The 27794-nt window shown below is 42.9% G+C and overlaps 1 protein-coding gene across 4 annotated transcripts in view; it reads right to left on the bottom strand.

The window, feature by feature from the left end:
* The window catches only part of INPP5A (inositol polyphosphate-5-phosphatase A), a 227122-nt gene that overhangs the window by 43626 nt on the left and 155702 nt on the right, over positions 1–27794 (bottom strand). For 2 of the 4 annotated variants that reach the window (XM_081912811.1, XM_081912812.1), the window contains exons 10-12: positions 3555–3650; positions 2314–2373; positions 1003–1077 (exon numbers count right to left, since the gene is read on the bottom strand). In XM_081912811.1, coding sequence (XP_081768937.1) covers positions 1003–1077; positions 2314–2373; positions 3555–3650 — 231 coding nt within the window. The remainder of the gene's footprint in view (positions 1–1002; positions 1078–2313; positions 2374–3554; positions 3651–27794) is intronic. The other 2 variants (XM_081912813.1, XM_081912814.1) reach the window with 1 other exon arrangement.

The raw sequence follows: 27794 nt of genomic DNA, 5'->3' as shown, positions 1-27794 counted from the left end.
GGGTTGGGATTGTGACTGATTGAAAACGGAAGAAAAAGCTTCCATGCTCCCCCACATAGTTATGTCAGAGGAAGGCGTGTGAGATACTGAGGTTGCCCTTTGTGGTGCTAGCCTAGGATTCAGTAACACATTCAAACTATCTCAGAGAATGAATGTACAGCAAGAGCAGCCAGGGTGGTGCCACAGAGCTGCCTTGCTAACACTGGCAAGTCTACTGCTTACCTCAGTGTTTCTCAAATCTGGGTCCCCAGCCGTTGTTGTACTACAACTCCCATTATTCCTAGCTAGCAGGACCAGGGGTCAGGGATGATGGGAGTTGTAGTCCAGCTGGAGACTTAAAGTTTGAGAAACAGTGGCTTACTTGGACAGTGGGTGGGGCAAGGGTGGCAGTGAGGTGGGGGTTGCACGAGTGCACCAGCAGGAGTCTTGGATTGCCTCTGCGGCACCCCTCCCCATCACCATATCAGCTGTTCCTGGAACAAATAACTTATGTACAAAATACATTGGTCTTTTGTCAAATCTAAAAAGAAAAGGTGCTTAAAATTTGGCAACTGTTGCTTTGAAATACTCAGCGGCAACCTGAAAAAAGATCCAGCATTTTAGGGGAGAAAAGCTTACAACCTTAGGAACACAAACTCTACAAACATGACAAGGTAAGTTGTGATTTGTTGCTTGTACCCGAGTTGAAAACATTAAGGAAACCCATAATTCGGTAAAAAAAAGTAATCAGAACTCAAGTTTCCCTTGGGAAAGTGTGGTGGTTTTGCTCATGTAATTTTACTCATTTGAAACTGTTTAGCTTGCTTGTCTTTGAAATGCATTTTAAAAGGTTGTGAGCTCATTTCCTAGAAATGTAAAAATAAAAAACCAACAAATAAAATAAACTCATGTCAGAGACATTAATGTTTCCCATGCTATGCATAGTCATATTCCTTGGAGCATCCAGGGTTCAAGAGCAGAGCGTTACATTTATAAAATGCAATTGTACAGCTGGAAACTCACCGCAGTGCCATTGTTATCTCTAAAAACATCTTGATTAAAATAGTCAAAGAGTTTCTTTTCTAATTGTAGCATAACCTGGAAAAGAAGAAGAAAGAGCTTGTAAAGTATTTAAAAAATGATAGTTTCACATGGGCATTAACAAGGGCATTCTCCCAAATTGTGTTTCTCAATCCCTGTTTTCTTCACCATTAAATCAAGACTCCTTCTGACTTTTTGAAGCAAAACAAACAAACGAAACAACAGCAACCTCCCCTCCACCAACCAAAGCAAACATACAAAGCCTTAAGAACAATGTAGTTCAGAAACTAGGACTAATCCAGAATGTGGCAGCTAGACTGGTGACTGGGAGCGGCCACTGGGACCATAAAACACCGGTCCTAAAGAATCTTCACTGGCTACCAGTACATTTCTGAGCACAATTCAAAGTATTTGTGCTGAACTTTAAACAGCCTCAGCCCATGATACCTGAAGGAGCATCTCCACCCCCATCGCTCAGCCCGAACACTGAGGTCCAGCACCGAGGGCCTTCTGGTGGTTCCCTCACTGCAAGACACTAAGTTACAGAACCAGGCAGAGGGCCTTCTCGGTAGTGGCACCCTCCCTGTAGAACACCTTCCCTTCGGATGTCAAGGAGATAAAAGACATCAGAAGGCAGCCCTGTATCAGGAAGTTTTTTAATGTTTGGCAATGTTTTTATATGTTCTGTAAGGCACCTTGAATGGCTGGGGAAACCTAGCCAGATGGGTGGAGTATAATTAATAAAATTATTACTATTATTTCTTAATAAGGGGAGGGCAAACATAATTTTAGGATACATAGGGCCCTTCTCACATTGTGCTTCCCCTCCCCACCCAAAACCCAACACTATAGGAGGTGTTATGCAACTTCCCTCCATAAACTTGCTAGTCAGAAATTGGATGCAGGAAGCCGATATTCTTGGGACATCCCTAGGAGAAGGATTACAAATATTTTCATACATGCCACTATACTTGCACTGGGAGAAATGAATGTGAGAAGTAGTTCTTAGATGGGTGCTGGTTGGTTGGTTGGTTGGTTGGTTAGTTAGATATTAATTACAAGTTCTATACCAGCCACCAACTAAGTCTGGGCATATATATCAACTTCAAAGATCACAAGTGGGTTTCCCCCATGCTGATGGAAGGCTCTTTGATCTACTGGGGGCTACAGTTATTTGTTAAGTGAGCTGATTCCCCCTCCCCCCTGTGGCCTCCACCCAATGCCTGCTCTCATGTGCCCCCCCCAATGTGGTGGAGCTGCGGGGTAGGGGTGGGGTGCCCCCATTCCACTTACAGAAGCCTCCACTGGATCAAAAAGCCTTCCTTCAGGGTGAGGGACACCATTGGATACTACCTAAAATCAACCAACAACACCAAAGATCAGCAGCAGGTCAACTTAAACGCCAGCACAAGAAGCATAAATCAATATAAAACCCATGTAAAATCCAGTAAATGGGGTGGGGTGCGGGGTGGAGACAGTACAGGCGTCCCTTGCTTACGTGGGGGTTACATTTCAGGCCCCTGCACGCATCACTGAAACTGCGTAAAGTGGAGAGCACCTCACTTTAATAGGGAGTGTGTGCAGGGAGGAGAAAGAGAGAGAGACTTGTGTGCCACCAGGGCTGCTGTCTGGAAGCCGCTCATGGCTGCTGACCGGCTTGTCCCAAGCCTTCCCTCACTCGGGCCACTGCCCTCCCACTGCAGTGAACAAGAGGCTGAGAGTGACTTCCAGGCAGTGGCTCTGAATGGGGGAAGGCGCACTGTTTCAATTGATTTGTTTATCTCATGGCATCCCACGTAAAAGCGGCCATGCACAAGCAGAACGTCTATAAGTGGGTGGGATGCCGGTACTATAAATCTAAAACTGCCCCACTATTACTATGATAACATTTATCTTCCACATTTCCCCCCCAGGAACTCGAGGTGCTGTACATGGTTCTTCTTCCACCTTCCAATTTTCCCTCACAACAACTCTGTGAGGTAGGTTTGGCTAAGAGTCGGAGACTGGCCAAATGACACCCAGAGGGCTTCATGGCTGAGTGGGCCTTTGAATCCTAGAATCTCAGCATTCAATACTCTAATCCAGTGGTTCCCAAAGTGGGCAGAAGTTCCATTGCGCACGCAGGTCAGTTGTGTGAACAGAATAGTGGCACTGGATACAACCCCGTATATTCTGCTCTTGACATATTCGCCTTAGAAGTACAGAAGTCGTGTGCTCTGTCGCAGAAAATTGTCAAGTGATGTTTCAAAGTATGGAATCTTGACTCCTTGGGTTTTATTGGGATTCAACAAATATCAATAATTCAAGGCTGAGAACCCAGACTATTGAGGGAAGACCAGTCACTGAATAATGTGGCTCCTCAATTGCCCAGAATTCAAAATTAGACAAACGTTTTTGTAACTAAACGGGCTTATTTCTTCCACTGAAGTCAGCAAGTGTTTTTTGTTCCTTGAATCTAGAATGTAAACTGGGTCGGGGATGTTCAGTTATATCTGTGCTCTCTTCAATGTCAATGACTGCATTTTTTTACCTACCTTTCGGTCATTATCGGATTCACGGAATATAAGCTTGACTACTTCATTAGTGTCGGCAGCCCGGACAGTCTGCATTGTAGCCTTTGCACAAAGTGTCTGTTAAAGGGAAGCATACACAAAGAGAGAGAGAAAAGAAACAAAGATTTGTTTGTTAAAAACATTTTTAATACGACATGACACAGAAGAATTCCACCTCCTTTGCAAAATATTAGTTGAAGCTACAGAGTAACAGGCAACTTTAATCTGAGTAGGTCCATTTATTGCAATGTGTCTGTTCTGAATATGACTACTGTTGGCTCCCACCAGAGTCCCAATTTAACTCAGTCAAAAAAAAAGAGGGGGGAGGAGTAACCTTCTTTACTGCTCCTTTGCTCCCACACAAAAATCAGATGATCATTTGTAAAATTCAAGAACACAATTTATAGATAGGATAACACAGTTTCTGCTTACAACCCCACATACTTTAATTGTTCCCTTACAGTTAGGAGAACTTCATAATCTTTTATACTAGCATATTTATTCCCCACCTATGTGAGAAATTTCACCAATCCTTTGCTTTGATTCTGAAAAGGCAGTTTGGAAGGACAACCAGATGTGTAGGATAGAAAGTACCAAAATGGGAAGCTGGACCGCTCTCCTAAAGCAGGATGGATGTGTTTCAGGGAAGGGTACAATTCCTGCAAAAGCCCACAAAGGAAAATGCATGGATCCCTGTTTAGGATGTTACATTTTGAGTGTAGAAAGCATCTTCTGCCCAGTGCTCCTATGTTAACAACAGAAGCTGCCCTCAGATGGCACTTGGCTTTGGGAGTTCCTTAAGCGTCTTTAAAACTTGAGGAGGCTCAGGGTGACATGGGTTGAGAATCACTGTCCTGATAATAAGTGCTCTGGGTATCCCCTGACCCACAACCATCCTAAGAGGAACAGGGGAACTTGCCTTCTACCAGGTCCAACTAATTGTCCATAACATTGCTTACTCTGATAGGCTCTCCAGGGTCTCAAGCACAGGTCCTTCCTTTCATCTGACAATTTTATCCGGAAATGGTAGAAACTGAACTTTCATGAAAAAATATGTGCTCTACCACTGAGACATGATTTCCCCGCAGATACAGAAAACCCTGGTGTGTTTTTTTATTATGGTGACTAGCCCTAGTGATGTCTTTGGAATCCAAGACAGGTAAGGAAGCAGCGACAGATCTGCCTCCTTTACTCTTTTATCGCAACAAACTCCATGAATTTGGGATCTTAAAAACAAAAACCATTTCAGCTTTCCAAGTGCAGTATAAAAGAAATACACTTTCTTTTTTCCCCCCTGGTGGTATGAATTTTAAAGCTAACTCTCTTTTTCCTTTGGTTCCACATAGGTACAACAAAGCAATCTGCTGGAACTTCTACTTGCTTTCAGATTCTGAGTTCTGCCACCTAGAAACTACTGTGCTGTTACACTGGAGTAACCAATAGGAACCTGCACAGGCTAGATTTTAAAAGAGTCATGTCTCCGAAGAACGATGTCCTGCCTGTTTTAATGTAGGTCAGCCGTTTGAAAACAAGCTCCAAAGGTTTCTCAGTTAATGAGATTGTGTTATGGGGAACACAGGCAGAGAAGGGAAAGGTAAGGTAGGGAACACCAAGCCAATGGAGGCAGCCATTGCTTTTTATTTTCTCCTCTTTAACCCCCAGCTAATCACTTTTTCCACACATCCTCACAATTTGCCTCATACCCCATTTTGTCTCTTTTGACAAGTAATTAACATTTTGCCATCTGTGTCTGTATGCAGTTACCAGTGAGGTAATCCCCCGCCAAGCCATTCCCAAAAGTGAGCCACCGCCCCCCCCCACTGCCCACTTCTGATGCCGACCATTGAAATTCAAAGCACAAATTAGCTAATCAGGTCAAGCTCCCCCCAAAAAATAGCTCTTTGGACTCATGTGTCACAAATCAGTCTGGTCGCCTTTAAACAGCACACCAGATTAGAACAAGCACCCGAACAAACCAAAGCGGAAAACCCGCTGCTCTCCAAAGCTGGTTTTCTAAAGCCCTAACAAATCGCTCCATCTTTCACTCATTTAAACCTTCCAAATGAGGGTCAATGTGGTCCCCGAGCATCCAAATGCTAATGCGCTTAAGTGCATTTAAGCAGCTTTCCGTAGTGAATGGGCCGAAGAAGGGCTCCCAGAGACAAGGCAGAGTTACTGTCACTGCCGAAAAGTCATTGTAGCCACCCCCAGAGTGGTCGCAATTCAAGAAATTCATGATTTCTGTCTCTTAAAGGCATCTGCTTGGGAACATTCCCCCCCTCCCCACCCCCTGCCCCCAGGAACTGCTTTATATCTCACAACTTCAGCTTTGCTCCAAAAGAATAATGGTGGTGGCAGCGATGATGATGATGATGATGATATAAAAATGTGAGACTCCTGAGGACCAATGTGAGAAAGAGCTCATGTTGCTTTCAAAAAGTTACCTTATTCACAAACAAGTGATTAGGCAAAGGTTCATTTCTTATACAATCTGGAGAATTCCTCCCCCCCTACTCCCCACTCCTTTCGCTTTCTACAAAGTCGTAGTCACCCAAGCAGAAAACTATCGGAAACGTGGTGGGTTTTTTTTAAAGGCAAGCCTGCTTCCTTATGAAGGGATTTTTTGTTGTTGTTGGTATTTAAAAAGAAGGGGGAAAGTAAAACGCTACGAAAATACACTGCTCTTTTCAGTCTTCTACAGTCTCTTGAAGGGTACTTTTTTGGGGAAAGAAGTGAGACAAAGAAATCAGAATAAAATACCAGGGCTTTCTTGTTTAATTGCAGACAATTGCTTTTTCCTATAGAAAATTGCCATTTCTGCCTTCCAGAGGGGCGGCAGTGGGGATAAAGAGTCCATGTCTGAGCTTTATACGGCATGGGAAAAATAAGGAAAGGTGCCACAGAACAGAGAAGTCCAATCCTCATGGAAAAAATTTGCATTGTTACAGAACACAGCAATAAACAGATTTGCTGTGATAGCACACCTTTTCTTTGCCAGGAATGTGAATTTGAATTGTTCTGATGCTGAAAAGTTTAGAACTACTTTTTTTTGGTCCGGTTCCAATTTGAAGCCAACAGCAAAAATCTTCCGCTAATGTCTGGGCATGTCCAAACAACCTGGCAGGTCTGGATGATGACATATCCTGTGCAGAAATATTAACAATGGATCTGCAGACTAGGCTCTGAGCCGGGAGAGGGAGATCATCTGAAGGGGGCACAAGCTCAAGAACTTCTAAAAATTTCAAAATGCATGGAAGTCCCATGGCGTTGGTGATGTGTGGTAGTGTCTGAACTGGACTGCTGTATTTTGCATTCACTACTTGGTAGTGTCTTCGATTTGCATCTCTGGGATTTGTTTCCATTTGGGCAGTATAAATCACAGTTAAAAAGCAACTACACAACATGATGGGGAACAGAGTAAAAACTGAGATTGCTTCACATCTCTCTGATTTCTACTGTGCTGCTGGAAGTGAAGTCATGGTTTGGCTTAAGGCTCTTACGTAACAAACCTTGGTCACAGCTTGTGGTTTGTTTGAAGAAAGACAAAGCATGAGCCCAGCTTTGGGCTTCATCAGTGCCTGAGAAAGAGAGAGGGACTACCGGGAGCCCATGTAAGCCACTTTGAGATGTCAAAGGGAGAATGAAGTATATTTATTTATATAGCCCTATTAATGTGTGTGGTGTTTTACTGAGTACCAGAGGGCAGCCCTCTACACAGATGAAACAAACCATGATCTCTGGCTTAGTGTTACATCCAAACATAGACTGTAGTTTGTTTTGCTCTGTAAATTGTTCTTCCCTTACTGATGATAATGCTAAGCCAGAGATCATGTTTCTTCCTCTCTCTGCGCTAGCAAGGAGCAGATGGACACATTCATGGTAAACCATTAGCTATTTATTTGTCTGTCAACAGTACTTTTAGATTGCCTTTCATCTATAATTCCAGACTTGGGTTAACTATGGTTTACCATTATGAGTGAACTGGGCTGGTATAGAATTCAACAAAGGGAGACAATTTAGGAAAGGGAAAGAAGGATTAAGAATATGCTTTATTTTACTTCGGTAGTTATAATATGCTTCAGAGAGTTGTGCCAAAGAATGTAATAATCAAATATTGTACTGACTCTTTCTGTTGGCACTAAATAAATACAGCTTTCAAACAGGATATTTCATTTTGTGTCTCTAAATAAGCCTCATTTACTTATGATAAATACAGATGATATTAGTATTGTTACTTGATCAGGGGATATCCAACAAAGTCATACTCAGAATATACCCATAAAAATCAGCGGACTTGTTACTTAACTTTACTTATTTCAGTCTACTGTGTGCATTACTTCTGTGAATAATATCCAACGGGCAATTTGTGTGACAAGGTCTCTGGTTTCTCCTCTCCTGTTTGCCCCCATATCTGCTATGGAGATACCCCAACCCCTGCAAAACAGATTTTGGGAGTGTGGAGGAGGAGGGAGAAGCCTCACTGCATGAGCAGATGCCTGGTTGCACTACATTATATCTCGCTATATAACTGCAGTTCTATTTTAAATATAATTGCAGTTTCCATACTTATAGCATTGCCATCTTTAGTATTTTGTTCCACCAGGAATACATCCTAGCTTGCCCACATTTTTCATGCATGATATTTAAATTTACCTACAAAAAAATAAAGTTGAAAAGGGAAAACGTTTTTTAATTGTCTGAACCAGGGGTCAGCAAACCTTTCCAGCAGGGGGCCGGCCCACTGTCCCTCAGACCTTGTGTGGGGCTGGACTATATTTTGAAAAAAAATATGAACGGAATCCTATGCCCTACAAATAACCCAGAGATACATTTTAAATAAAAGGATACATTCTACTCATGTAAAAACACGTTGATTCCTGGACCACCCGCGGGCTGGATTTAGAAGGCAATTGGGCCGGATCCAGCCCCCGGGCTTTGAACTAAAGATGGGTTCTAAAGCATTAGAAAGTTTACTGGGTTTTAATACTGCAGTACTACTTATGGTGCTGGAGGAGACTCTTGAGAGTCCCATGGACTGCAAGAAGATCAAACCTCTCCATACTGAAGGAAATCAACCCTGAGTGCTCACTGGAAGGACAGATTGTGAAGCTGAGGCTCCAGTACTTTGGCCACCTCATGAGAAGAGAAGACTCCCTGGAGAAGACCCTGATGTTGGGAAAGATGGAGGGCACAAGGAGAAGGGGACGGCAGAGGACGAGATGGTTGGATAGTGTTTTCGAGGTTACCAGCATGAGTTTGACCAAACTGCGGGAGGCAGTGGAGGACAGAGGTGCCTGGCGTTCTCTGGTCCATGGGGTCACGAAGAGTCGGACACGACTAAACGACTAAACAACAACAACAACAACAACTACTTACAACTATTACAGTTAGGAACAACTGGGGTACCTGAAGTTTAAGAATCCTATTGGTCAAGACTGGCAAACAACACAAAAAAACAGGATGTCTGTGTCTGGATATATTAAAGTGGCATTTCCCCTGGTAGATTGCTCTTCTCTCTCTCCATGTTCTTTAGCCCATGTGGTGGTTCATGTATTGCAAATCTCACAGCTAATGAAAGCATTTCTGCCTTTCTAGCCAATGACCTGTGAGATGTTCAGAATTAGGCATGCACATCCATACCTCTCTTTTTATTTTAAATAAATCTTTCTGTAAAATCAATTTAAAGACATTTAAAAAACCCCAAAGGTGCACTCCTCTGTTGTCTCCTGGGACGGATGGATGCCAATCAACCAACATGCATGTTCTAGCACTGCTATGGAAGCATTTGTTTAAGAAAGCAGCCAAGGAATTTGGTGAGTATGTGGTGGCGGCAAGGAATTGAGAGCACAGAGCGGTCTGTGCCATGGGGTCTAACTCATGCCCTCTAAACCAGCCTTCTGTCCTCATGTGTGGTGGATGACACTGTCCCATCACCAGTGCTGAAGTAAGATACATCTACCTGTAGGTAGAATGCCAAGCGGCCAGAGGATGGGGACCTCGTCCTTCACCTCAGGCAGAAAGATGCTTTGTGGTTAGGAAAGGAGTACAGTGGTACCTTGGGTTACAGACGCTTCAGGTTACAGACTCCACTAACCCAGAAATAGTATCTCGGGTTAAGAACTTTGCTTCAGGATGAGAACAGAAATTGTGCTCTGGTGGCAGCGGGAGGCCCCATTAGCTAAAGTGGTACCTCAGGTTAAGAACAGTTTCAGGTTAAGAACAGACCTCCAGAACGAATTAAGTTCTTAACCCGAGGTACCACTGTATTTTGATATTAAAGCTGTCAATTTTTTTTTCATTTTTGATGATTATACAATGTACCCTCCTGCCCTCAGAGTTATCCCAGGGCAATTACCACCCATCCCCAACATTATGCAAAAAACAGACTACAATTTAGTAGGTTCCTATATATCTTCTGAAAGATCCCACGGCCCCTGTTTTGTAGGATCAACCAGATAGGTGCAAAAAGCAAGGGATTAACGTACAGGGCAGAAACTGTGCGCAGGAGGATAGGGTTTAGAAAAATACACAACTTTTCACAGTTTGATAGTGACAATGTACCTTGCTCCCTCATCATTTGAGAGAGGTACAATGCACCTTTCATTGATGAAAGGAGGAAAGGGGAGGAAGTGGACACAAAATATTGACAACTGCTAGCTGGAGACTGAACAGGCTAAAACAGCTTTAGAGAAATCGACCCCAGCAGGTTGCAGAGTGTTCTCTGCACCATGTTTTAACAATAACAGCTAGTGAAGTGCTATTCTTTCCTCTATATTTTTGAGAGATGCTAAATGCGTTTGCCACTTGATCAGACTCCAAGAAGCCACAAATCTCAGGGCACCCCCCCCCCCTATTCAGTGGTGACAGAAATGCTCTGTGCCACTGCAGGAACACATTTTGTGTGCTCCTCTGTTCGAAGTCATACATGCTATTTTAACTCATCTGCTTCCTTCATTCTCTCCAGGCCAGGAGGACAAATTGCCCACAGTGGCTCCCTTTCAGAAGCAGCACAGCGCGCAAAGAATCGTGACTGAGCAGAAACACAAGGAACAGGCACATAAAAATTCATCACTTTGGCCTCTTGACCTCTTACCACTGGGCTTGGCACACCATGTCTCAAAAAGTAGCACCAGGGGAGAACTAAGCAGGCCGGCTGAGTGAAATTACTGACAAAAATATATCTTGGACACAGGAAAAGCCCACCAGATGCTTCATTGTCTTTGCGGAGAAGTGGTACTAGGAGGGGGGGGAGGGGGGTTTCCTCTGCCACATGGCATATTGGGTGGAATAAGTAGTGTCATTGTTTCAGAAGCAGCTCTGTCACTTTACTGACTGCAGTACAAAGAGGTGTAAAGCAAGATTTAATCCTGACTTTTTAGCTAGCAGATTAAAACCAATCGTGCCAGATGTCCACAAGACTGTTTAACATACAGAAAGCTTCCCCCCCCCACCCCACTCCACCCTGCGAGGAGCAAAGGGGTCTAATGCCATCTTCTTTATTTCACTTACTTTCACCGAAGAAGAAAGCATGCTGTAATGGGTTTTAAGATGGGCTTTAATTTTTTCCTGCACCTTCAAAGCACCGGACCACCAAAAACAACCACGCAGACAAAAACAATATAAATATGGTCAAAGTTAAGGCAGGCAAACGAAGTTAATCAATGATGCATATTGCCAGAATTGAGGCAGGCTGCATGCCAAAAGAGCAATAGGGGAAACTAGTGCTTGAGCAACTTACAACCTCCTCTTCACGGATTGATAGCGTAACAGTGGAAGCACTAGAGAACCTCTCCCCCATCAAATTCCCTGGCATCAGCATCAAGCTTTGGGCTTCTTCTTAAGATGCCAGCCTGCCTGTCTATCTATGAGGGTGTGCATGTGCATCTGCATGTATTTACAAGGCTGACTCATGCAAATGCCACTTGACCTCAAGAGGAAAGCAGTAGACCCTACCTGGATAAGCAACACACTGGCAAACTTTGGCGCAACACTCCCTTTGCTTCCTTTGGAGCTTTCCTCTGCTCCCCCTCTAAACCTAGCTAGAAAGCAACAGCAGATGCATCATTAGTATCAATGACAGAGGAATGGAAGTGATGGCAGCAAAGGGGAAAATACTGAAGGCAGGGAGAGATGGCTGTCTGATTTACAGTTTGGCTGCTTGGGTATGGTGGTGGCCACCTACTGACTGCAAGGATCACACGGCCTGCAACACGTCTTTGTGCACTACAACACAGAGACTCCGGGGAGCACAGGAAGGGCTGATTTAAACAAGGAAACTCAGATTCCAAGGATTATAGCGTTAGGAGAAGCCTCAAAGGCCATCTAGTTTAACCTCTTGTTGATGCAGAAAATCTACTGCTATGGCGTCCCTAATAGGTACCTATCCAGCCTCTGCTTAAAAATCCCTAACAAAGAACAGTCCATTGGCTTTTGAGTCAGTTCGTGTTACTACCAGGGAGCTTCTATCAACATCCTGAAGTTTGGTTAAAAGCCCTGTTCTTGTACAGGCACCGGCCATTTTGCACAGGGGTACCATTCCTGACCCCCCACGTGGTCAGCGGGAGCATGCACAAGCCCAATGTCCTGCTCATTTCTGGGTCCAAAAGGACCCAAGGTTCAGCGGTCACATGTCAATTACACACATGCAAAATGGCCGCCGTCTGTAGTTTAAGAACATAAGACGAACCTGCCGGATCAGGCCAGGGGCCCATCAAATCTAACTTCCTGTTCTCACAGCGGCCTGTGGGAAACCCGCAAGCAAGAACAGAGCACCAGAGCACTCTCCCTTCCTGTGGTTTCCAGCAATTGGTACTCAGAATGATACTTCCATTGACCATGGAGGCAGAGCATAGCCTCAATTGTGGCTAGTAGCTGTTGACAGCCACAACCTCCATGTATTTTGAAGTCATCTGTGTTGGCAACCATCACTGCCTCCTGCGGAAGCAAGTTCCATAGTTGATGCAGGAATCTCAACTGAAGCATCCATCACAAATGGCCACCCGACCTCTGCTTATAAACCTCCAAGGAAGGAGAGTCCACAACCTCTCCTGGGAGTCTGTTCCACTGTCAAACAGCTCTTACTGTCAGAAAGTTTTTCCGTATGTTTAGTTCGAATCTCCTTTCTTGTAACTTGAAGCCTTTGGTTCTCCTCCAGAGCAGGAGAAAACCAGCTTGGTCCCCCTTCCATTGTGACAGCCCTTGAAATATTTGGCTATCATATCTCCTCTCTGCCTCCTCTTTTCCAGGCTAAACATACCCAGCTCTTTCAACTGTTCCTCATAAGGCTGGGCTTCCAGACCTTTTATCATCTTGGTCGCCCTTCTCTGCACACGTTCCAGCTTGTCAACACCCTTCTTAAATTGTGGTGCTCAGCTCTGGATACAGTATTCCAGGTGTGGTCTGACCATCTTTGCCATGGTCCTCTGGACATATTCCAGTTTATCCTGGAAATCCTTCTTGGATCCATATTGCTCTCTCCATCGGGGCAGATTTTGTCCTCCCTAGCACTATTTCTTCAAGTGCAGACCTTAGCTCCCTGCCCTACCTCACAGGAGTGAGCTCACTTATAGGGTAAAAAGTTAAAAAGTGCCATTTGACAACACAGTTGGCATGACTCAGTCTCCTAGGGGATGAAATGATGGGCAGATTTTGTCCCCGACATTCCAGTCACTTAATCTTGCTCTCATGGGAAAACCCCTGAGAAGAACCTGCCACTATGTGCATAACCACGCCTAGGTTTCATCTCTAGGTCATGCTGGAGAGTGACACAAGTACTGCTTTTAAAAACATAGATAAGGTAAGAGCATAGACATGGTACACACATCTTCAGAATACAAATGAAGCAATAGTCCTAAACAGCAATAACAGCATTTATAGTTTCATATTAGTGTCATATGACATAGAGAAATAATGATGCTGTTATATTTTCAGAGTCTCTTTGGCCCTGAACTGCCACTTATAATCCATGGGAATTCAATTACACTTATATACTTTGAAAATCAATCTCTGAATGCTTTGCAGTGTTCCATTATAAACCTCATTTATGTTACAAATATTTAGTCTCATTTGAAAATATTTTATTAGATAGTCCCTTGCTCCATTAAGATTTTTAAAAAAAACTTTTGAAAACTGTACCATACTAAAGATTGCAAATCAATGAGATGTTATTTTGTATCTTTTCCTTTTCATTCTCTATACTGAAAAATATTTTTTTACTTAAAACAAATAATATCTGAACTGCTTTGACATCCAGAAAAAAAGAGAGAGATGGCTTATTTTAACAACATGCGGGCAACATGCAACTCTACAGGCACATAGGGATTGGCTGAATTTATATGAATTCCAACACCTATTCATTTTAAAACAATCACACCTGTAGCACACATTGTGGCAGAATGTCAGGAGTGGGTGCTGGGAGCAGGTCAGCAATAACTCACACAGCTTCAGTGAAGTTAACTCTTTATTCACAGAAACAAGGCAACTCAGGAGGCCAGGCCTAGAAAGAACAGCAACGCTTCCCGGTAGATCTTGCCCCTATGAGGCAGTTGTGATGACTGAAGGTCCCTGCCTTCCCACAGCTGCTTAAGCCTCCTCTTTCCTCAGGTCCTTCCCAAGCAATCTGAGACTCGGTCAATGTGTCTGTCTCTGCTCCACCCCCTTCATACCTCTTCTGGTCCTGGGAGATCTGCAGGGAGCAGAGCAGGAGGAGGAGACAGCCTGGTCTGACTCATCTATGCCTCTTGGACCCTCTTCATTCTCCTCTTCTGGAGATCCACAGCATACTCCCATGCCATTTTCCTCCATTAAACCAAAGCCCCATAACAAGTCTACCTTGGGAAGCAAAATCTAGCTTTGATCATTTGTAGTCACAAATTCATTAGAGTTTAGTCAAGCCACTGTTGCATTCTGGGAAGTACTCATAAGACATTATGAGTTGCACGCCCTCTGCCTTCATGATAAGGAGAAAACAAGTGAGTAGGCAGTACAATGTACATTTGTGGCATCCCCCGATGACCTGAGCAGCAAATTCCATTATTTCTGGGCGGCTGATTCTACACTAAAATTGCTACCCAGTCCACCAGTAGTAGCCAGTGTGGTGGGGAGGAGCTGCCTTCCTGAAACTCCTACTGGGCTTAAAGTTCTCACCATAACGGGACAACAAAACAGATCTTCAGGTTAAGTCCTCTCATATGGGGTCAATAACAGAGGTCTACTTAAAAGGCTACCACAACAATTCCTGAAATAATGTATGTAATATTCTTTGAGCATGTAAAAAGTATTATTTATTTCTCACCGTGGATTTCATTCACACAGCAGTAGCTTCTGGTTTAACTCTCCAAGTTGTGCTGCCCTTCTCTCACATTATGTATTGTATTAAAAAGTGTATTGTTTCAACATTTTGATGTTTGCCACCTTGGGCTCCTTTGGGAGGAACAACAGGGTAAACGAAACAAACAAACAAACAAACAAACAAACAAACAAACAATATGGCCACATTCGGACAATCATATCTCAGCAAAATACATCATTATAGGTACAAGCCATAATGCATTTCACAAGAGTCTGGAAAAAAGCCAGGTGTTTTTGGTTAACTATAGTTTCCTGTTATGTCCAAAACCAGGAAACTATGGCTGATGGCTTCTGAATAAGCTAGGATATGAAGGTATTGTTTAAACTTGACTTAATATCCTGGCCTGTCTGGAAGCCATTCAACACAGTTTCCCAGTTTGGATAAAATGGGAAATTAGAGGTTAACCAAAGAAACCCGGCCTGCTTGCTCACTTGAATGAAAGGAGCAAAGTAGCTGCATGTGAGGGAATGGAGCCCTTTCATATCTCAGCTAATTAAGTCAATATATGATTGTCCACCTGTGGCTATAATGTCCCATGATTTATACTATTGGAGGTCTTCCTTTCACATTGTTTCTTCAGGCTTGCACCCCAGCAGTCCAGCTACAAAATGACTTATTAGTGCCTGAGCTTCAGTCAAGAACTGCAGGAATTTGCTATCACTAGAATCTTTCCCTCAACACTTATTTCCTACCGCAAAAAACCTCCAAATGTGTGCAACTTTTAACATCATATAACTCTCCCCCGATTTCTGAACTGCGCCAAGCGACCTTCTGGTGGGTGGGCTCCAAGATACATTTTACCAATTTTTCATGCCCATCCCTCTAAATGTGACCCTGCTCCTAGGCTTTTATCTCTTTGACAACTTCACGCAGGAAAACATGCAGCTCCTCTGATAGCATGAAATTGGAAACAATGGCCTGTGGAAACAAAAGCAGAGGATGGAGAGGCAAGATACAGGCTGGGCCCTGCCTGCTTTCCCCCCTTAAAGCCACAAACAGATGTTTATAAGACCCGATCCCTGAGAAAGCTGAAAGGAAAAGCCTTGTAAAAGAAATGGACCTTAAAGACAATGGATGGAAGAATCTGGAATAAAAGGCTAGATGAGGCTAGATGGGATTTCAACAGATAAATCTCTCAAATAAAAGCAAGTTGCCACCATGAATTTCAATTGCAGATTCCCTTCCTCATTTAAAAAACAAAACAAAACACACATTCTGAATCTCAAGCCAAGGATTCCTTCAGACTCTCCATGTATTGCACAAGTCTGATGTCCCTCTTTTTTTTTTTAGAGAGAGAGAGAGAGAGAGAGAGAGAGAGAGAGAGAGAGACATACTATAAAAATCAATTTAACCCTACTGGCAAAGAGTGACTTCGAGTTTCAAATTCACTTTGATTTATTGAAACCGCTCTGTTCAGTCCTGAAACAGGAGCCAAAGCTCCTAAGTTCTGGAAAGAGGCTTAGAGCACCAACAGAAAAGGTTATGCTCAGAGAATCTTGATTGGAAAAGGACCTAATACTAGCTGCTGGTCCCAATTATGTTCAGTTTCTTTTGCTTTTCATGTGCATTATTTTGGGCTGGGGGGAAAAAAGGGGACCATGTGAAGAATCTACGAAGCGCCGTCATCATGAATCAAGCCATAGGTTCTTTTTCACAAAAGGCGATATGCACCATTTGCAAATGGAACAAAGTGCGAAGTGAAGTTTTTGCTTTTGTGATTAAACCTCTCTTCCTCTTTCTTGCAGAGCCTGCTATCCAAAAGGCCCAGCACTATGCTTCAGTGCACAAAATTCATGTATTCATCACAGGGGGGAGAAATCCTTGAAAAATTAGCACAAAGGAGGATGCATAACTTAAAGCCTGCTATGGGTAGCCCTCACTTGAACCCTTTCACATTTACATAGTTTTCTTATTGACACACAATATAAATTGCGGGGTGGGGGTGGGGAGACTAAAATAAGCATTTTGTCAACTATTATCAGCTTAGAATGCCTATTTCATTTAAGCAGCAACTCTCATCAAAGCATTATGAGGCACAAATATTACGTTGGGGGACAAACAAATTAGAAACTGGAAATATCTTTTAAGAATGCCTGTTCCTGGACATGTTTCTCAGAACTATTTATCATGCTTAAACTTACTGGTCGGGTCATTGTGAAAATTCACCTTAACAAAAGATGCTGAATCTATTGAATATGTCTGCAAACACACATATTTCCTGTAGCTTTGTCCAGTTCTGAGCAAATGCTCCTGCCTGATAAAACTTCCACACCACAACAAGGAAAAGAGGCAACACCTTTCGTATGCTAGTGAGGCTGGCTGGGTTTGGCGGACTAGAGGCAGATGTCTGAAAACATTTTCTCCTAAAGCATTATTTACATGGCTACCATCTTTACAAAGTTTGGTTTTAAGAAAGTGTGATTCCTTAACCATAAATAATTTTCTATAGTGCATACAGAAATATCAATCTAAAAGTGTGTTTGTGTGTGTGTGTGTGTGTGTGTGTGTGTGTACACAAATGCCTGCCAAAACCTATCAGTAGCCAGGCACATACAAAGAAACAGATGTCTCCATATAATGTACCTGTAGCTTCGGAAGGTCAGTGTGTGGGCCAGTTTGTGGTGGGACTGTAGTTAAATGGCAGAGAATCTGCTCTGCATACAGAAGGCCTGTAGCCTTCTGACATTGCCAGTTAAAAAGATCAAGTGATGAAAAAGTCCTCCGCCTAAGACCCTGGAGAGTGACTGTCATTGTGATAGTAGACAATACAGAACAAAAATTAACAGGTAAGAACATAGGAGCCTGGCTGGATCAGGCCAATGGCCCATCTAGTCCAGCCTCCTGTTCTCACAGTGGTCAACCAGATTGCCTACTACATAATTATCATGTATACATTATGGGTTTAAATAACCAATTAATTAAATCTATATCCTGCCCTTCTTCTCAAAGGAGCCCAGGAACACTTCTATGATATATTTAAAAACCACATTTTTTTAAAACCCACGTATTTAAAATATCTACAAATTGTTAAAGGTATCTAAAAACAATAAAATACCCAAAACAAAATTTGAGAACAGATGTAACCAAATATTTTCTGTGGAAAGGCCTGGTGAAACAAGAAAAGTTTTCAGTGGGCATCTAAAAGAGTACAATGATTGTGCCCATCTAATGTTGAAGCTTGTTTTAAAGAAGTCTTGCCCATTTAAGAAACCCTAAGGTTGAGAGAGAGAGAGAGAGAGAGAGAGAGAGAGAGAGAAAAGATGCTTCAGTCAGCTCCCGACAATAAAGTTTAGAAAACAACTCTGATTTCCATTCCCCATCTCAATCACACCATTGCTTCCCCACTCCTGCCTTGGGATAGTGGATAGCTCTGCAGTAGAGTCTGACCTATTTTCCATCTATTGATTGTCTACAACACAATTCAATAGTATTATAACGTAACATATTTTGATGTCTGTGTTTGCGCATATTTTTATTGAAAAGAGGTAAGTGGGAAAGTAACCAGGAAAGGTAACTTCTAATGGTCACGAGGCTGGCTGATGTCTTTCTAGGGATCAAAGGGGGAAAGAGAACAAGAGGGGCATAGGAAGAGATCTGTTGCATAGGCATAAGGGAAGAGCTCAGAGATATCAGGACAGTTGTGTAGTGGGTGGGTGTGTCAATGTGCCTATAGCTAATTGTACACACAGGTACACCTGCATTGGTCATCCATCCACCAAGAAAGAGGATAGATTGACTGTATATATGGGTGCAAGCAGGTACACTCCTCATTATATACTTCTTGTTGTTTAGTCGTTTAGTCGTGTCCGACTCTTCGTGACCCCATGGATCAGAGCACGCCAGGCACTCCTGTCTTCCACTGCCTCCCGTAGTTTGGTCAAACTCATGTTGGTAGCTTCGAGTTACTAGGGCTATGCAAAAGAATTGGACAAATCCCAAATGAAGAACTAAAGTTGGGCTGCTTTGGACAGATTTGGAGCTTGTCTGAGCTGAAGCATGGGTCTCTGAAATGCTTTGAGGTGCTTCAGAGATTCATGGCGCTTCAGAAAATTTTGCAGGTTCTTTTCCTAGGAGTACCTCCACAATATATGCCACTTGTATAATAAAAAGATTTGTTTATAAAACTACAGGGAGAGAAGCAAAATCATTTTATGTTTCCACTCTCACCCTCAACTTCACAAAAACCCCTGAACCTATTTTTCTGTAATTTGTTATGCTTTTATCCACTCTGGAAGGACTAGTATGACTGCACATTTCATCCATTTCTGTCAAAAGGGTAAAGAAGTTCTAGCTATTTGATTCTCTTCTCACAACAGCTAATGGGGGAGACACGAAACTTTGTTTTTCCATATCGGGTTTCGAATTCAAACCCTGTGCTGAACTAGACAGCTTTTGAAGTGCTTTGGACTGAATCTTCCTCTCTTCCAAAGTGGGTGTGGACTGAATCTTCTGGTCAGTGCACACTCCAGTTATTTATTATATTCCACATGTGATGAAGGTAACAAAAGAACCAAAGCTCATTTCTGCAGAGTCTGCAGCATGGACAGTTAATGTAGCCCTCCTGATATTCTCAGGCTATAACTCCCATGACCATCGGCTGGGGTTGGTGGGAGTAGGGTCCAACATAATCTGAATGGCCCTACATTGGCTGTCCCTGGCCTACATACTAAGATGAAATGGAAAACAGATCTAGGGTTTCTTAATGTATCTAAATTTTGAGAATAAGGAAAAAGGATGACCAGAACTACTAGGATACTAGTTTTCTCAAGCTCCAAATCCACTTGTCAATAGAAGCCAGTAGAAATTAATAGGAAATAATAAAAGACAAGCTGGGAGAGGTCAATAGAAGGAAATGAATGGATTCAGCTGGGATTTCCATGAGGGTCATTACCTCGTACTTCCTAAAGGAAGACACCATAAAAGCAAATGATCGTTTTCAAGAACTGTATTGGCCTACCCCCTGGGTTGTTAGGGGAGCACAAGAAAAATCTATTACTGATTGTTGAGAATAACACCAGACTGTATAGGTCAAAAATTGACTGACATCACTCTGTACAAGCAGTATTGAGACACAACAAAGAATCTGTTGTGCTTCTAAGCTTATGGTGCATTGCAATGCAGTAAATGAAAAGCCACTATTATGAGGAGATGTTTATGTCAGTATCTGAAACAAATCTTCTTTTTCCTTGAATAATGCTGTCCTAAACTGTTAAGTGTTGCTCCGATAAACAACATGTGATAAAGATCCTATAATCCCTGCTTGCAGGACCCATTCTTTAACTCATTAACATGCTGATGAGTCCAGTACAACATTTGTCAAAGCGTTCGCACTTAGATGTTATGACTTCCGTTAAGAAGTTGCATATGGGTTTCATGTGTTATTCTACAATACTACAGTTTATTTATAGGAGCAACAAATAGGCTGGAAGAAGAGGGTATACTTCCTCTAGTTTTGTAACATTATCTTCTTTCCAATTCAATTAATATTTTCTATTTTTACCGGCTGTGTCAAGGTATGTCCACTGCTGTGGAAAATTATGATTCAGGCAGTTTTAAGCCATCCAAACAACCTGTGGGACCACAGTAGGTACGCTGGAAGCTTCCCCTTCCAAACATGGATGTTTGCTCATGGGGAGCTTGGGTGGGCACATACCAGTCGGTTGGGGGTGGGGGAGTTACAAGAGGAGGGTGCAGTCTAGTCATGTAGGCCAGAATATGATTTTGAATGGACAATAAATATATTTCAACATATTGGAGGAGGAGACTCTAATCACGTGCCCTGTGTGCTGCCCAGGTGCTAAATGGCTTCTACCTCCCTTCTTATGGCTCTGTCTCTTTAAACTGGACAGCTCTTCAGATAAGATAATTCTTTCCTAGAAAGGACTGCCAACCCTTCAAATACAAACTATATTTTGTAAAGCAGGATGCACAGCCAACCCTACTGTGGGCTTCTGAGGAATTGAGGTGGTCATGTCCATAAGCAGAAAGTTCAAAGGTCATAGCAGATGCAAAATATAGATGGTCTCTTTCCCCCTCATTGCAGCTTTACTGTGTTTTGTCCAGTGGCTTTTCTTCAAGAGGCAGGGAAACAACCCGGGTCTTCATGTAATTGTTTTGAGCTCTGTAAAGTTTTATATTCCAATTTCTAGGTTAGTGAGAAGCAGCTGCCGGGAGACAAGGCCTGTTTGCTAACAGAGCAGTCTCATTATACCGCTGAGCTCAGAACATGCTGAATGAGCTTGAGATTTATTTATTTTTAGAAAAAGCCCTACACCATTAAAGAGCTAAGACTGAAAGATAATTTCATCTGAAGAGCTGAATTACGATGTTATGTGTCAGCGTGATCTTTCGTCTCTACAGTTTCCTTCCAAAAAGCTGTTTTACTGGTGAAGGTGGACAAAATCCATAATTTTTCTTTACTGGAAAGGACAGTTCAATAACTTGCTGATGGATAGGTATGCAACAGTGGAAACAGGCAATTAAAAGAAAGAAATTATATAAAATTTATAGTAGATTAGGAGCAGTAGGGTATAGAACAACCCAGGAAGTAAAACTGATGGGGGGGGAAGGGGTGAGAGGGAAGTGAAACAGTCTTAAATATTGATACACATTTGAAAACAATGGGATGAATAAGCTGTTTCGCAATTAAGAAAAATGCACCACACTTGGCGCTAATAAAAGTACGGTGAACCATCATGCTTTAGATAGACCCATAATGAAGTAGCTGCTCTCGCTACAGAGACAATCAGGTATTTATTGCCCCTTCAGTGGCAATCGCCATGCTGGGTAGCAGTAACTTACTCCACCACACAGGAAAGTTGTAAACCAGACCAAGGAATCAACAGGTCCAATTACACCAGGGAATGACTGTCAAATGTGTCACAATGGACATCTAAATCAAGTAAAACACATATTCAGCTCTTGCCAGTATAAAAATAACAAAGGCTATCTGGAAGCCCTCCAGGGTTAAAGTGATCCCACACTACAGAGGCTACAGCCCAATTAGGTAAACACCTCAAGACACTGCTGCCTCAGCTCAGCCAGGTATCGCATGACAACGGTAGCTAATGGCTAGCCTTCATCCACATTCAGAAGCTACCCCTTTGGTCTGGGTCCCAGCCACAGGCAACTGGCAGCAATGTGACAGAAGTCATAGAAACCAGCCCTGATATGTGAAACGTCAAGTGAGCATACACTTAAAATGTGTGAAGCCATTACCATAGATACGCCACCACAGATTTCTCAATCCGTGCCTGCCACCTGTTGTCAGGGAGAAACTTGGGGAGATGACAGCGCCGAACAATCGGACAATTGAGTAGCTGTTGTCAGTGTGCTGAACAAAAAGCAGCTCGCCTGCTTCCAGCAACCCCCCTGTCCAGTCATTTCTAAGCATGACAGCACTCTGGTCTATAAACATTGCGCCCGGAAGACAGTTCCCCTAATTTCAGTGGGCCTTATCCACCGGGGGTGGGGCAGGGTGTAAGAATTCCTGATATCATAACCAACAGCCAAGTTTGCCTTTTTTCTTTGGAGAAATTCTAAAACACGTGCCGCGCTGAAAAAACGTGCTTCGTGCATTTTCCCAAGAAGAAGAAAAGGCAACGGTTTACACCTTCTCCTTTCCCAGATCACTCTTGATGAATTCAGGCATGCCTTTTAAGGCCTCTTTTCACTAAACCTACGTTCGCTTTCAAATATGCCTGGTGACGAATATATGTAAGTATATAGTTGAGACCAATAATAACAATGAGGAGGATAATAAAACAAACCCAATGGTAGTAACACAGGAGGGGGGGGAAGCTTCCGAAAAGCCATCTATCACAATTGCTGTCATCTAGGTGATGAATGGCAGGTGTGGCGGCAGCACCCAGCTCTACCCCGGATGGTGCCGAGACGATCGCTACTGGTACTGCTCTCACTCTTTGTCACCCAGTGCCAGCTGAGTCCCCAGCTGCCAGTTGCCACCATGCAAGGCATAAAACATACCCTTGGAACAATTGCAGCGGCACAGAGCACATCGGCTGCATTATTAATTAGTTTAATGACGCTCAGCCCTATTAGAAAGCACGCAGTAATTGTATTTAATTTGTGTACACTTTTAATTACGGCCACAAACGATGCCAGAAGTTATCGTTCATATTCTGTTCTGCTCCGTAACCAGGTTTGTATTAAATTTGCATCTGAAGCAGGGGAGGAACTGCATGCTATATCCTGGTGAGAGGAAAGTCTCTCTCTCTCTCTCTCTCTCTCTCTGTTTCCTAAATGGTGTCATCTTTCACATCTTGATGGTGAACAAAACCCCACATGCCTACTGATAACTGTGTCCTCCTTTCCTGTAGCCACAAATTAAAAGCAGGTTTGTGACCACATGCGGCTAGGACCCTCTAGGGCCCTGCCGCAAGCCCGTTCAAGAACGAGTCCATTCAAGCCCACTCTCCCTTCCTTGATAGAGATAGAAACAAAGGCATCATTTAATTTAGTATTGCAAAGAGGATATGGCTCATTGGCCCATCGTTGTTTTGAAGATGGATTTAATTAACCTCCAATGAATCTTGCCAGTAAGTGTGAGAGCATCAGAGTGGAACTGGATGTGTCAAAAAAGCAGCTGAAGAGATGGGTAATCAGCATTGCTGAATCCAGTTCTACCTATCAAAATGTGTTCTCCTTAATAATAGTAGTAGTAGTAGTAGTAATAATTACATAACAATAATGAACTTTACAAAGAGGAGAGACAGGTTTGCACAAGGATTGTACACACTTCCCATGGATCTTGATTGAATAATTTTAAATAGTCAACAGAAAGTACAGGAAGGAACAAGAAAAATATAAAAACCCTTATTACATACGTGCTGTGCACATGGACAAGTGATTTGCCACCGGCAGAAAACAAACAATTACAATAAAAATGCTGTTAAGTAAACATACAGTCCCTTGGGAAGGCGATCAAGCTTGGCGACAATATGAAACTCATCACAACGTCCACAGCCATAATTTATAATGAACATTTAGCAGGTGCCTCAGATGGACAGATATAATTTGCCTTCATTAATAAAGCTGTCCTTACCAGAGGTGATGTTCATACCTTTTAATCTAACAAACCTTCATCACATTATCATTGCACTTGAGGTCGTGTTTGCAACACAGAACTCTGAGTTAAGACCACACCAAACCGTTGCAACCACGGGGCGAAGGCAGGCTGCTCTACTGTGGTTTGAAAGGGTTGCTTAAGCCTTCTTGTGTCGAATGCCCCATGATCAGCACATACCAGTACCAGCAGAGGTGGGGTAATAGCAGGGGTGCTTTTCTTCCCTATCTTGACAAAGCGCATGCTTCCAGGAGACTAAATCAGAAAACATTCCAACTTCATTAAATGGCATTGGTGGCATATGTGCCACTGGAATTATATTCCCAGTGATAATCAGAGGTGCTGGTTGGAAACATTACCCCATAAAGAAGTAGAGATGTTGTGACACTGATTACAGTGAAAACTTCTGCATGTTACTCAGAAGTTACCAGTAAGTCCCACTTAATTCAACCCCCAAGGATGCGACACTGTGCCTAATGGCCGTAAGGTAATTACAGACTTTGTGGCACCCCCAGCCTTAGTTGTGAGTTTAGTGATACTCCTTTTCTGTCAGTAGTGCTAACAACTACAGTAAGCTGTGACGACCAGTAACAGTTCATTTGCTGGTGCTGACCACAGTCCCAAAGTAGGCCCTATAATGGGCTCTAACTTGTCTTTGAGTGAACTCATCATGTGTTTTCCTCCACCTGTGTTTCTCTTCCAGCTTGCTTCATTGCCCCCAGCTCAAATGCACAGCAAGGAGCCACACAAGCACTTGTGCGCTCTGAAGACAGCATTTGGTGACCATCATGTCAACTGCTCAAGTTTTCTGTCCATTCCTGAAAGCAACGGGCTTAGTTCGGACTAATACCAGTCACCTTGTGCTGTTCTTTTGGGAGTGGGGGTAGGCAGAAGCAATCCAACCTCCCACCCCCTAGGCAATCTGAAGCAGCTCAGCTCCAAGACATCTGCTATGGGCGAGAACTATGCTTCAGAGAAGCCATTTTGCGCTAGTGCTGAGTTATCAGATTCCTCATTACCCTTTCCACCGGAATGACTTCATCTCATTCTTTAGAATGGGCACAACATAAAGGGTGTTCTTAGGGAATATCATGGGGTGGGTGGGGACCCAAGCAAATGGTTTTCTGCCGCCCTTTTGCACAGGTTCCAAAGAGTTGTTGCAACAGTTCTTCTCTTTAGTGCAAGAACTCACCTTGCCTATACTCGGTAGGTAAGAAGGGCTTGGGGAGCAGTTGATATGTGGGCAGGGGGTTCTAGTGGGAATTCAAGATCTCTTGCTATGAAGTTTTGCCTGCTATGGAATAAACTTACATACAAAGTCTGTAGGACAGTCATTAAGTGGTTTCTCCTCAGTGACAAACCAACTCAAGAATAACATTGAGGTCCGTCCCCCCCCCACCAGGATGGGTCATTATTTGAGGTGCAAAGAGCACATCAATGAGAGGAGGAAGGAAAGAGGGGACACAAACTACCTTAGAGGGTTGGGGAAGGCAGCTAGAAAATGAAAATGGAAAGCAACAACAAGTGTCATGGAGTAGCTGCTGAGAATAAATGAATAGGGAACTTTCCCATCGGACCTGCCATTTTAATAGAAGGCCCCTCTTTCAACTGCTTACAGATGGATAATAGGATATAAGTAATTTTGGCCTGGCTGACCACAAGTACCAGTCAGGCCTCCATTAATTTACCATTTCTGCTGGAAGGGAGACCACCTCAGGAGAGCTTGGTGACAACATTAGTATCCACACGGCTGTGCCTTTTGTTCAGTGTGAAAGGCTGTTTGAATAGGGGTCAACTGTAGTCAATTCTCTCTGTTTACCACAATTAATTGTTCTGTGCTGGAGGCTAAACAAATCCCAAAAAATACTTCTGCTCCAGAAACATGCAACAAAGGTGGGGTTTTTTGTTTTTGTTTTAAATGACACTGGCACAAGATGCCAGACAACAGAGAGCTGGAAATGCAGTATTTCATCCTGTACAATATAGGGTGCCTATGTGAACCCCTTTTAAAAAGGACCATGAAGTTTAAGTTTTAAATCCATGCTGCCACTTTTCTTTCAAAAAAACACATTGAAACTGATCCACACTATTTTAAAAAATAAGTAATTAAAAATAAACTTCTGCAAATTGACACTGCATGTTTTGTTGCTGCAAAGCCCCAGTGTAGAAGAATGTATGAGCAAAAGTGCAGGCAGTAGTTGCTTTATAAGGCTGCCCTTACCACGACTCTTAAGAACTCATACCATAAACATGTACAGCATCTGTCAGGTTACACATTAAAGCTGCAATCTTATGCAGTCCCAATTTTGAAATGCGTATCACAACTTTGGGGCTTACTTCTGCATAACTATGCACAGGATTGGGCTGTGCATGTGTAAACACTTAAGCATGAAGTGGTGGGGATTCTTCATTTAAGTGTCCATTCCAGGGAGTCATGGTAAGTAGAGCCAAAGGATACACTGAGTCCAGGAAGCAGGCGTGAGGGCTCAGACATGGTCCTAGAGTCCTCCCTCCTCATTCCCAAAGCCTAGTTAGTGCTTTCCCAGCTTTAGGAAGAAGGTGGGACAGCTCTAGGACCCTGCCAGAGATTGCATCTCCTTCCCAAAGCCCAGCGCCTTGCTTATCCGGCTGTGGGAAGGCAGAATGAGGGCTGAGGTGTGTCCAATTTTAGCCTCCTCCCACATGACAAGGCAGTGTGCGGATTGCGGGTTCCAAGTCAAAGTACTCTTGTGGCCCACTTGGTATGAAAAGTTGCCCTAAACATCCCACTGTTGAGCAGACAGGTCAGATATCAAACTTTGACACCTTGGCATGATACAGGAGACTGTGGCCGTCCTAACATAGATCATCGGCTTTTCTTCAATTTGCCACACTTGGATCAAAGGCATTAATGATACTCAGAAAGGCATTAGATTATTTAATCTTTGCTGCATAGCAAGACTGGATGACATTTCCATTTGTAGATTAATATGACATTTTCAACTATGAAGCTTAAAAACAACTTATTTTATTGAATTACTGCAGAAATAAATTAGCATACTGATATAATAGTTTATTATGGTTCTGCATATGAAAAAACAACAACCCCACAGTGACATTAATCTATCAAATTGCTGAAGGATAAATAGTTTTGAATTGTTGACTGTATGAAACATGATACTGACCAGATTTAATCAAAAGAGGTGGGAAACAGAGCATGTCTACCTATCTGTATTTCCTTCAGAAACAATTTGTGCTGCCTCATGCGCAACACAGATGGTATCTGCCTAGGATCATAGAAGCATTATGGTCCAAAGTAGTTAGGTAGGCAAAGTGAAGGAAGAGCCAGTAGCTGAGTTGGTTAGAACATGGGGATGATAATGGCAAGGTTGCAAGTGGGACGTGGTTTAGGCTTTCACCCAATGAAAGAAATCTAAGTTGAAAACAGTATGAGGTTTATCTGACAAAGTCATCCGTCATATTTGCATAAATACTCATATGTCTTCAATCAACAGTTCCCTCTCAGCTAACAGCCCCTTTTCCTTGCCAACCTGACACCTCCAAGAGGCCAGGAGGTGAGGATGAGCAATGGCGCCAGCATATCAGCTTTCTGAACAGCTAAGTCTGTGACTCCTTTCCCTCATCAATGTAGCCTGACAAACAGCAGGTGCCCATTTGGAAGTGTGCAGTGGGCAAGTTGGGGGAGGGGGAGAGAAGGGAACATCCCTTTTAAAAATGCATTCAATTAGATTGGGTGCACTTTATAAAATCTTGGAAGGTCTTTAATTAATCTTTTAGTTATTTTGTA

The sequence above is a fragment of the Podarcis melisellensis genome, assembly GCF_964234715.1.
Source record: "Podarcis melisellensis genome assembly, chromosome: 5".
Taxonomy (NCBI): domain Eukaryota; kingdom Metazoa; phylum Chordata; class Lepidosauria; order Squamata; family Lacertidae; genus Podarcis; species Podarcis melisellensis.
The sequence above is the reverse complement of the archived record's forward strand: the minus strand, read 5'-3'. Positions and strand labels throughout refer to the sequence as shown.